The sequence below is a fragment of the Sesamum indicum genome, unplaced genomic scaffold, assembly GCF_000512975.1.
Source record: "Sesamum indicum cultivar Zhongzhi No. 13 unplaced genomic scaffold, S_indicum_v1.0 scaffold00389, whole genome shotgun sequence".
NCBI lineage: Eukaryota > Viridiplantae > Streptophyta > Magnoliopsida > Lamiales > Pedaliaceae > Sesamum > Sesamum indicum.
Window position 1 is genome coordinate 1,638 of NW_011628281.1, and position 12,232 is coordinate 13,869.

At 45.5% G+C, this 12,232-nt stretch overlaps 1 protein-coding gene across 1 annotated transcript; it reads right to left on the reverse strand.

Moving 5' to 3' along the window:
• Positions 1-7,445: 7,445 nt before the first annotated feature.
• LOC105180194 lies at positions 7,446-8,729 on the reverse strand. The gene is made up of 3 exons (XM_011103855.1): positions 8,546-8,729; positions 8,263-8,401; positions 7,446-7,887 (listed from the first exon to the last, which is right to left on the reverse strand). Exons 1-3 carry the CDS (start codon positions 8,727-8,729, stop codon positions 7,446-7,448), a joined length of 765 nt encoding a protein of 254 aa, XP_011102157.1.
• Positions 8,730-12,232: the final 3,503 nt, after the last annotated feature.

The following is a 12,232-nucleotide window of genomic DNA, read 5'->3' on the forward strand; positions in this document are numbered from 1 at the left end:
TAGTAAGACCAGTCTACTTTCGGTCCTGGTGGGTCAAATAATCTATATAGCACCTGGGTTGTAGGTTGCCCATGCTCGAACCTCCAAATAATATAATGCGGTCCTCCATGTATAGTAGGTATGGTATGTGTGATTTCCAAGCATTCAAAGTCTATAATGGGTGGCCAATGCCAATCCCAATTGTAGAACCTCCATTACAAGCACGAATAGGTAGGGCGATACAGGGTCACCTGTCGAAGTCCCCTAGCCCCCGGAAAGAAGCCATGAGGTTTCCCATTCAGCCCAACAGAAAATGTGGGTGTAGTAACACATACCACAATCCACTTTACGAAAGTAGAAGGGAACCCAAATAACTCCATCACAGCAATCATGAAGTCCCATTCCACAGTGTCATAAGCTTTCCGAATGTCTACTTTTAAGGCACACCTGGGTGGTAAACGGGACTGGTTGTATCCCGTAAAGAGCTCTTGTGCCAGCATAATATTATCGCCAATGCTTCTTCCAGGTACAAAGGCGCTTGCCCCGGACTAATAAGTTTGTCCAGTATCACACTTAACCGTTGGACTATGATCTTTGCAATAACTTTGTACAACACATTACAGCAAGATATAGGTCGAAAATCACTAACAGTCATAGGGGCATGTACCTTTGGTATAAGCGCCAAAAGGGTGGTATTGATCTGCTTTAGGAGTCGGCCTGTATTAAAGAAATCCATCACTACCGTTGTCACCTCCTGCCCCACTATAGGCCATGCAGCCTTGAAAAAGCCCGATGAATACCTATCCGGACCTGGTGCCTTATCCTCTGCAATGTCAAAAACTGCCTGTTTGACATCCGCTGGTGTAACTGGTAATAGTAAAGAACTAGCTTCTTCCTCAGTCAATACATGTCGAGCCCAAGGTTGGAGGAATCGAAGATCTATCATAGTTCGTCGTCTTTCCCCACCTAGGAGGTTTTGGTAATATGTGACAAACTCATTGATTACTTCTTCTGGTTCAGAATGGGTGACTCCATGATCATCATTGACCTGTAAAATCCTGCTCGCCGATCTCCTTTGAGCAATCTTACGGAAGAATACCCGGGAGCATTGGTCACCTCCTTTCATCCACTGTATTTTCGCTCGTTGTTGTAGCATTGTTTGTTCCATTTTAGCTGCCTTGGTCAAGACAAAACGGCAGCAGTGTTCCAGTTGTATGTATAGTTCGTCACGTCTACTCGAGCTAACAAGTATCTGTGCTGCTTCTAGAAATCCTTTAGCCAGTTGTACATTGTGAGATAGGTCCCCTTTATTCCTCCTTTGTTCTCGAAAGACCAATTTCAGTGCTTTGAGCTTCCGTGTTACGGAATACATAGGTGTTCCAATAATGTTGTGCTGCCATATAGTCTGCACACTGGCAATAAACTCAGGTGAATTGGCGAGGTAATTATCGAATTAGAACATACCTCCAACTCGCTGTTGTCTATCCCCATTAAGCACCATCGGTGAGTGGTCTGAGGTGCGTGGGGTGAGGGTAGAATAAGTTGCATTCGGGAACCGAGCCATCCATCTATCATTTATCATCATACGGTCCAGTCTTTTCCAGAGGTTCCGTGGTGTCGCGCTGCGGTTATGCCACGTGAACCATTCACCCTGCATGGATAGTGGGAGTAATCCTGCATTCTCAATACAAGCATTAAAATCGTCCATAGCTATTTGAATATCTCCGGAAGTGCCACACACTGCACTTAGATCTCGCACTGCATTAAAATCCCCTCCAACCAACCATGGGATGTCGACACATTGGGTAGCTTTAGTCTCTAGGGTTCCCCAAAGCGCCCTTCTATCAGCCACTTCATTAGCTCCATAAACAACAGTGACAACAATCAACTCATGAGGTGCACGAATAGTAACATGGCAGTGGATAAATTGAGTACCACATTCAACCACATCACATCAACAAAATTATCATCCCAGGCAATCCAAACTCGATTACCCGACGATCCATAATCCGTAAACCACTTCCATTGGGGCATCAAGATAGATTGAATAAGAGATGCATTATTTCCACGAACTCGAGTTTCAAGAAGTCCAAGAAATTGTAACCTCAATTCAGTAACGATGTCTGTGATTGCTAACTGATGGTCGCGTTTGTTCAGGCCACGTACATTCCATATTGCTGCATTCAACATGGATCACCACATATGGGGCTGCTCTGCTATGATTCCCGTGACATCTCATCTGCATCATCAAGTAAGTGTAGAGCATTAAACGTATTATATACAACAAGCTCCTTACCCTTATCCTCCCGACTCGACCTCACGGCACCACCACTAGGGGATTCACGCCCATCTCTCTGCTTATCCACCCCTCGGGCGGGTGGTATTGTCTCCTGATCATGAACTGGTGGCGGCCTCCCAAGTCCCGTTTTAGGAACGTAAATGGCGACTGTTGGATTAATTGGTTTGGATGGTTTACTGACAGCACAATCCTTGGCCGCATGGCCTAGCGTCATACAACTGGTACATTTGGGAGGTATCCACTCATATTCCACGTCAATTTTGCACAGTGTCTCTCCTCCTTCCTCGTCATGCGTCATAATTATAATATGTTTATGTAATTTCGATCTTACATCCAACATCACACATACACGAGCGAAGTCCAGTCTCGTGCATGCCCTCGTAATCGCATCCGGATAGAGGGGTTTGCCAATACCGCTGGCCACCGTACTGAGGCCCGCCTCAGTCCATAATTCTACCGGTAAGTGTCTCAATTTTATCCAAACAGGGACCTGTGTATTCTTCAATTTCCTCATCACCATTCCTGGTTCCCATTTCTGCAGAACAATTGGTTGTCCTTGAAACAACCACGGCCCACCTTCAATTGCTTCTTCCATATATGCAATAGTCTTGAATTGGAAGAAGAAAAAACCGTTCGTTGTGGCTTTCACCTCCCGCAGTCCAGGCCAAGTGGAAAAGGCAAAATCTTTAACATGATAAAAATACGATCGTTTCCCAAGAAAATAACCAACTGCAGTGGTCTTCCATTTCGTTGATCCGTTTCGAATATCTTCTATCGTAGGTCGAACAACCACTTCACCATTTTGTACTGTGGGAGGTATATAAGAGAGAGTTCACCGAGATGAATTATTGAAAGCGTCTGCAATTTTGTCATCAACATCCATATTCAAAGTTGTATTCAATGGAATATTGCCCACAAACAAACCCTTAGGAAAGGAACGTTCTTGTGTAGGGAGAACACTAATTTTTCCCACATTGCTTATGTCATGTCGTACATCAGCAGTTGCATCAGCGCCTGTGTCATTACCTGCATCATCGCATAGGTCATCGATTGCATCAGCAGCTGTGTTATGTTCCAGGTCATCAGTGATGTCATCAATTGTGTCATGGCTCAAGTCAGCGATGACATCAGCAGCAGCGTCATGCTCCATGTCAGCAGAATCCGGCGATTTTTGATTTCTCGCCGGCCGCACTTCGTTCTTGGTATTCACCAGCCAGAATTCCTTTAGATCAGTCAGAAAATTACCAGAGACAGGTCCAGCATTTCTACCCATCGTTTCTGTCAAAATCCGATCAGAATGATCATCGGAAAATCGTGTTACCGGTAGATTCTCGCCGGGAGTAGTGGTGCGAAGAGCATATCCTAAAGCAGACGTTCTTTCCAACGCTGTAGACGGTATGAGGCTTCTCCAAGCATGCCTTGTAGGTTTGCGCATCTGAAATTCCGTCCGAACAGCCATGGACGCCGGAAAAACTTTTGGAATCGTTTTAGGTCCAAAACGTGTTTCCCATTTGTTCTTCAATTCATTCAGCGCTTCACGACTAACCTCATCACCCTCATCAATGATTGTGTAAGCAAGTCGTAGGAATTCTTGTAGATTAAATGGTGGAATCGGCACACCCCCACAACCAGCGCTAGGGTTTGCGCCGCCAAACCCTAATTGAGGGTCGCGCTCAAGATCTCCTTCTTTATCAATCAAGATTGATTCTTTTCTCAACAATCCTTCATCTCCAACCTCTGCAAAGCTGGTAGTACGTGCATCAGTCGCCAAAGATACCGGCGACGTTACATTTTCTTCCGGCGACTTTTCGGTTTCTGCGTAAAACTCCTCTCGTCCCCGTGGCTGTTCGGTTTCGTTAATGGCTGGTGGTTCCAAGGGCGCAACAAACCCAAGCAATTGCGGCACCGAAAGAGCCGCCTTTTCCATGTCCAATGGCGCAGCAAACCTGAGCAATTGCGGCGCCGAACCAGCCACCTTTTCCATGTCCAAGGGCGCAGCAAACCCTAGTAATTGCGCCGCCAAAACAGCCGCTTTTTCCATGTCCAAGCCTCCTCTTTTCCCATGCGCAATTAATGTTGATGTCTCCCCGATCATCGGTTCCGATTCGTTCGCCTGAAAGTCACCGGTGAAAGGCGCGGATTGAATTTCTGTATCGTCGTCAATCTCTAAATACTCTTAGAAAATTTACCACACAAATGCTTCGGTCTAGACCAACGGTTGGGTTAAGTTTCCTCGAATTCTGTGAACGTTCAAAATTTAGCTGTTTTGCACGGTTTTATTAAAGCAAGTTTGTTTCCCTTTTATTCTAACTTGTAGGTAATATTACGCTTAGCAAATTTACCCCACAAATTCTTGTGTCTAGACCAACGGTTGGTCATGTTTCGTCGAATTCTGACAATGTTCAAAAGTAAGCTCTTTTGCACGATTTTATTAAAGCAAGTTTATTTCCCTTTTATACTAACTTGTAGTTATTATTACGCCTAGCCAATTTACCACACAAATTCGCAGCTCTAGACCAACGTTTGTGTCAAGTTTCGTCGAATTCTGTGAACGTTAAAATTTAGCTGTTTTGCACGAGTTTATTAAAGCAAGTTTGTTTCCCTTTTGTACAAACTTGTAGTTGTTATTATGCTTTCCAAAATTACCACACAAATTCTTGGGCGTAGACCAACGTTTGTGTCATGTTTCGTCGAATTTTGAGAACGCTCAAAATTTATTTTTTTTTTAGTAAATGTAAGTTTCTTTTTTGGGTAAATGTAATTTTCATTAAGTAAAAAAAATGGTACAGTACAACAAAGTGATCATCAGGTGGTTTCTCCCTCGACAGGCCAAGGGATACGCCATAGTCCATACAAAGCTCGTGTACTGACAGAACTAGCTAATGAAATACTAATGATCCGCTGCCTGACATCATCAACTATCAATAACGCCATGGTGCTCGGAGTCCTCTCAATGTGCTCAAAATGTCTCAAGTTTCTCTCCCTCCAAATGTGGTAAACAGAAGATGCTAATAGTGCTCGATAAGCTATGTTAACGATGTGCTTACCCCTCTATCTGCGAGAAGCCCACTCAATATCGTTCGCCCAGTCTCTATTAGGCCAATGAAATCGTACCTTTCTCCGGATTGCTGTGAGACACTGTCGGCTAAATCTGCACTGGAAGAAAAGGTGTGAATGTGTCTCTATTGCCCCCTCGTTGCAAAGTATGCAATCGCCAAAGTGAGATAACCATGGTTTGTCTGTCGTAGGCAGCTTGCCAAGAATAGCAAGCCATAGGATGAATGAGTGGTGTGGAATCTTTAGCGAGCCCGAAAGTAGTGAAGCCTAACCTACTTTTGGCTCAGGGGGATCAAATACTCGGTAGAGGGCCTGGGTAGTAGGCAGCCCTCCGTCACATGTAGAGGGCCTGGGTAGTAGGCAGCCCTCCGTCACATCTCCACACCACCCGATCCTCACCTCCAGAAATAACCGGTAGGTTATGAGTAATCTCCAAACATTCAAAGTCCGTGATAGGAGGCCATTGGCACTCTCCTGCTGAGATCACCGAGCTGAGTTTTGCTGATTTCTCAATTCCAAGATGGTGTGGAGCACGAGGGAATCGTTCGATAAGTGGTCCCAAGTGATGCCACGGGTCCTGCCAAATATAAAATCTTTCTCCATTTCCAATCTGGTAGTCCACGATAGAGCGAAGAAATGGTCGGAGTCTGAGCATTTTTCGCCATCCCCAAGAACCTCCATGCTCACGGACAGTCCAAATCGATGTGTTTCGTAACCGGTCTTCGTAAAGCCACTGAACCCAGATGGATGTCCTATCGCATCGAATAACATCACAAAATTTCTTGCTCATTAGTGCGCGATTCAAGGTAGAGATGTCCTTGAATCCCAGTCCTCTTCGTCCGCTGATTAACACATATCTTTCCAGGCTACCTTGGCGTAGCCAATAGATGTCGTACCCTTCCATAGAAAATTCCGCAGTCTCTTCTCAATTTCGTTAATGACTTTCTTAGGTAATATGAACGCAGATGCCCAATATAAACTCATTGCCGATAGTATGGATTTGATGATTTGTACTCGCCCAGCATATGATAGCGAAATCCCTTCCCATCCAGTAATACGTGCATCTATTTTTGAAATAAGTGGTTGACAGTCAGAGATAGACAGTCTAGAAGAGAGTAAGGGTAGTCCTAGATACCTCATTGGAAGGTGTCCCTCTTGGAAACCCAAAATCTCTAACATCTGATCTTTTAATTCTTGAGCCGAACGGGAGATGATTAAGTGGCTTTTATGAATATTCAGCCGAAGACCCGACAACTCCGCAAGGTAAATGTAAGTTTCATTAAGTAACAAAGTAGTACAGTACAACAATGTGATCATCAGTTGATTTCTCCCTCGACAGGCCAAGGGATACGCCATAGTCTATATAAGGCTCGTGTACTGACTGAACTTTTTAAAGTAATGCTATGGATCCATTGTCTGATATCCTCAACTATCAACAAAGCAATGGTGCTATGTGTCCTTTCGGTGTGCTCGAATCGTCTCAAGTTTCGCTCCTTCCAAATGTGGTAAACACATGATGCTAAAAGTGCTCGATATGACATGTTAACAATGTGTTTACCTCTCCATCTTCGGGAAGCCCATGCAATGTCTGTTATCCAGTCTCTATTGGGCCAAGAAAATCGTACCATTCTTTGAATTGCAGTGAGGCATTGTCGACTAAATCTGCACTGGAAGAATAAGTGGTCATGTGTTTCTGTTGCTCCCTCGTTGCACAGAGTACAAGGGCCCAGGTGGGCTAGCCATGGTTTGTCCGTCGTGGCTAACTTGCCAAGTATAGCAAGCCATAGGATGAATAAATGGCGTGGTATCTTCAGTGATCCCGAAAGTAGCAAAGACCAGCCTACTTTTGGTCATGGTGGATCAAATAGTCTGTAAAGAGCCTGGGCTGTAGGTTGTCCATGATCAAATCTCCAAACAATGCGGTCCTCCCCTCCATGGATTGTGGGTAATGCATGTGTAATCTCCAGACACTCAAAATCAGTGATCCAAGGTGGGTTAGCCATGGTTTGTCCGTCGTGGCTAACTTGCCAAGTATAGCAAGCCATAGGATGAATAAATGGCGTGGTATCTTCAGTGATCCCGAAAGTAGCAAAGACCAGCCTACTTTTGGTCATGGTGGATCAAATAGTCTGTAAAGAGCCTGGGCTGTAGGTTGTCCATGATCAAATCTCCAAACAATGCGGTCCTCCCCTCCATGGATTGTGGGTAATGCATGTGTAATCTCCAGACACTCAAAATCAGTGATAGGAGGCCAATGCCACTCTCCGCCACTGATCACCATACTGAGTTTAGCTGACTCCTCCAATCCGAGTAGTCTCGGTCCCCGTGGAAATGTGTCACTCAGAGGGCCAAGATAATGCCACGGGTCCTGCCACAGATAAAATCTCATCCCATCACCAATCTGATAGTCCACCATAGGGCGGAGAAAAACCCGTAGCCTTAGAATTTTTGGCCATCCCCATGAGCCTCCATGCTCCTTAATCGTCCATATGGAAGTGTTTCGTAGCCGACCCTGGTAAAGCCATTCAATCCAAATCGAGGTTCTATCGCACCTAATAATATCACAAAGCTTCTTAGTCATTAATGCACGATTCAAGATGGAAATATCCTTGAGTCCTAATCCTCCCTCATCCTTCGGCCGGCATAAATCTTTCCAGGCTACCTTGGCGTAACCACTGGTTGTTGTCCCCTTCCACAAGAAAGTTCTCAGCTTCTTCTCAATTTCATTTGTAACTTTCTTTGGCAAGATGAACGCCGACGCCCAATATAAACTCAGTGACATGAGTACAGATTTAATAATTTGTACTCTACCAGCATATGAAATAGTCATACCCTCCCAGCCAGCAATACGTTTATCAATTTTCAATAATAAAAGACGACAATCAGCAATTGTTAATCGAGAAGATAAAAGAGGTAGTCCCAAATACCTCAATGGTAAGACTCCTTCTTGAAATCCGAGTGCTGCCAGCATCTCCTCGCGTAATCCTTGTGCTGAACGTGATATTATAAGCTGGCTTTTCTGCACGTTTAGTTTGAGCCCCGACCATTTAGCAAATCGATCCAATCCTGTTTTAAAGATTCCGATAGAATCCATATCAGCTCAACAGAATAATAGCAAGTCGTCAGCAAATCCCAACTGGAAGATCTTGGCAGTATCACACTTCCAATGAAATGAGAATAGTTCATCCTAGTCAATCAACTGTAGAAAACCCAAGTGTAAGACTTCCATCACAAGCACGAACAAGTATCGTGATAGAGGGTCACCCTGCTGAAGTCCTCTGGCTCCCTTGAAGAAACCATGGGGTTTCCCATTCAGTCCAACAGAGAACGAAGGTGTGGTAATACACGCCTCAATCCACTTCATGAAAATAGAAGGGAATCCAAATAACTCCATCATCGCAAACATGAAGTCCCACTCCACCGTGTCATATGCTTTTCGAATATCCACTTTTAAAGCACACCGGGATGGTCTGTGGGCCTGATTATAGCCCGTAAAAAGTTCTTGTGCACTAAAAATGCTCTCTCTACTACACACACTACTACACCATCAAAAACACACACTAGTGTCTTCCCCATGCAAACTCCGACCGGCGATGGAGGAGAACGTCGGCCGGCGACGTTTACGGTGGAGAGGACGCCGACAGCCGTCCGGTGGCCGGAGATGGAGGGGAGGAAGAGGAACAGTTGTTTCGCGAAGAAGAACACCAAATCGCCATGGAAGAAGAAGACCCGGCCTCCACTGTTCCGGCGACCGAAGATGACTCCCATGGCAGCCCAAGGTCTGTGGAGGCGGAAGGAGCGTTGGTGATGAGAAATGGTGAAGAAATGGGCGGGGAACAGCCGGATCGGGAACTGAGGTCTCGTGCCGTCAACAATGGCGGAAATCGGTCTTCGTCTCCACGCGACTTCAACTTGGACGAATTCCTCAGTCTCGCGCACAAAGTAATCGACCATGGCGACTCACAGGCTATGGATGCCCTGAAGGAATTGAAACAACGATGGGAGGCTCGATTTGGGATTGGGAAGTTGCGGTTGCAGGCGGAAAGCTTGAATGTTGACGACAACCCATTTGCTCGCAAGTTGAGAAAGGCATGCCGGAGACGTACAACACCGGCGACGACGATACAAGGGACTGGAATGGCAGCGACGTCCAGCGTCGACGGGCTGTGCGTGGGAGAATAATTACATCTTCTCCGCCGGCGACTTTGCACAACAACAACGCAAACCAGATCTCGCCGGCGGCTTCGAGAAACACGAACCAGATCTCACCGGCGACCGTTGGAATTCTGACGAAGGATGACGTGCACAATGTTGCTGACATGGACGCCTTAGTGGACAACGGTGGAGCTGATGTGGCGGGGTATGTTAGTGACATGGAGGCTTGCTTGCAGCATACTGCTGACATCAGCCCTAGTAGGGCTGACATCATCGCTGCTGCTAGGGCTGACATCATCGCTGCTCCTAGGGCTGACATCATCGATTACATTGATGCTGATGTCAGCAATGACACAGGCGTATCTAGGGCTGATGTCAGCGATTACACTATCAAATCTAGGGCTGACATCATTGCTGACACAGGGAAAGCTAGGGCTGACATCAGCACTGACATGCAAAAATAGGGCTGATGTCAGCAATTCTGTGGAAAGAAAACAAGCTATGCGTAATGCTCCTGTTCAAACGGGATTGTACGTTGAAAATATCCCGTTGCATGCATACCCGGAACCAATCATCGACGACAAAATAGCACATGCATTTAATCATTCGACCCGAAAAACCTTACCATTCATTGCCCCAACAATGCAAAACGGAGAGGTTGTCGTTCGACCTTCTTTAGATGCGGTACGTAATGGGTCTAAATGTTGGAAATCTACTGCAGTTGGCTATTTCTTGGGCAAACGGCCATATTATCATCACCTTAAGGAGTTTGCACATTCGGTCTGGCCAGCACTAAGGGAGGTGACAGCGACCACAAACGGATTCTTCTTTTTTCAGTTTAAAACAGTTTTTGATATGGAGGAGATAATTGAGGGAGGCCCGTGGTTGTTCCAAGGGCAGCCGATAGTACTTCAAAAGTGGGAACCGGGGATGGCCATGAGAAAGTTGAAGCATACACAAGTGCCCGTCTGGATTAAATTACGACACCTTCCGATGGAATTTTGGACGACAGAAGGATTGAGTTCTGTAGCGAGTGGTGTGGGGAAGCCCCTTTATCCCGACGCGATTACAAGAGCATGCACGAGACTGGACTTTGCTCGTGTATGCGTTATGATTGATGCCACACAAAAGTTGCATAACCATATTATTGTCGTGGCACCTGATGAAGAAGGAAGGGAGACACCTTGCAAAGTTGACGTTGAGTACGAATGGCTCCCGCCAAAGTGCACAACGTGCACGTCATTGGGACATTCGGATAAGGATTGTGCACTAAACAAAACCCGCAAACCGAGGAAGCCAACAGTAAATGTGTATGTGCCGAAAGTCAATGTACCACAGCCACAACCCCCGAATAAGGGACGTAAGACGATGAAACCAGTGGTTGAAGATATACCCAAAGCAGATGCGGGAAATAGACATGTGGACCAGAACCACTCCAAGCAAGAAGAGAGAGGTAAGGCAATTGTTATTTATAATGCTTTTGACGCTTTGCATTTAATTGATGATGCAGGTGAGCATTCAGGGGGTCCTAACACAAGCAGCCCCAAGGTCGATGATCCATGTTGAACATCGCTGTGTGGAATGTCCGTGGGCTGAACAAACGAGACCATCAGCTCGCTTTGAAGGACCTGGTCTCTGAATACAGGTTACACTTCCTAGGCATTCTTGAAACTCGTGTTCGTTTGAATAATGTTATGCATATTCAATCATTTCAATAATTTTATACACTTCCTCCACATTGGAAATGGTTTGTCGATTATTCTTCTGTTGGTAATCGCATCTGGCTAGCTTGGGATGAGAATGTTGTTGATGTCCATATCTTAGACTTGGCAGATCAGTTTATTCACTGTCGGGTTACTAATATGGCTGGCAATGAATCTGTTATTATCACTGTTGTTTATGAGGCATCTGAGGTGATTGATCGTCGGAATTTATGGACTGCACTGGAGACGCTAGCTCAGCAATGCTCTGACATCCCGTGGATGGTGGGAGGGGATTTTAATGCAGTACGTGACCTTAACGAAGTATGTGGCATCTCAGGAGATATAAGGATGGCCACCGAAGAATTTAATGCTGGTATTCTAGAGGCGGGACTGATCCCACTTCCTATGCAAGGTGAATGGTTCACGTGGCATAATTGCAGTACGTCTATGAGGAGTTTATGGAAGCGGCTGGATCGGATTCTTATTAATGACCGCTGGCTGGCAAGGTTCCCGAGCGCATATTATCACAGCCTTACTCCACGGACATCTGACCACTCTCCACTGGTCTTACATGGGGATATACAACAACATAATGGAGGCATGTTTCGATTTGATAACTATCTGGCCCATTCACCCGAGTTTATCCACAATGTGCAGAATATTTGGCATCATGAGATTGTGGGTATTCCTATGTATGCTGTGACACGTAAACTGAAGGCACTTAAACCAGTCTTTAGACTACAAAGGAGAAATAAGGGAGATTTGACGATGAATGTCCAACTAGCCAAAGGTTTTCTTGATGAGGCACAACAGTTGGTAAGCTCTGACAGACAAAATGAGCTATATTTACTTCTGGAGCATTGTTGTCGAATCGTTTATGCCAAAGCGGCAAAACTCGAACAAATTATGCTGCAACAGAGAGCCAAGATGCAGTGGATGAAAGACGGAGACCAATGTTCCCGGGTTTTCTTTCGTAAAATTGCACAGAGACGAGTAATGAGAAGAATCTTACAGATCAATGATGAGAATGGTTTCACGC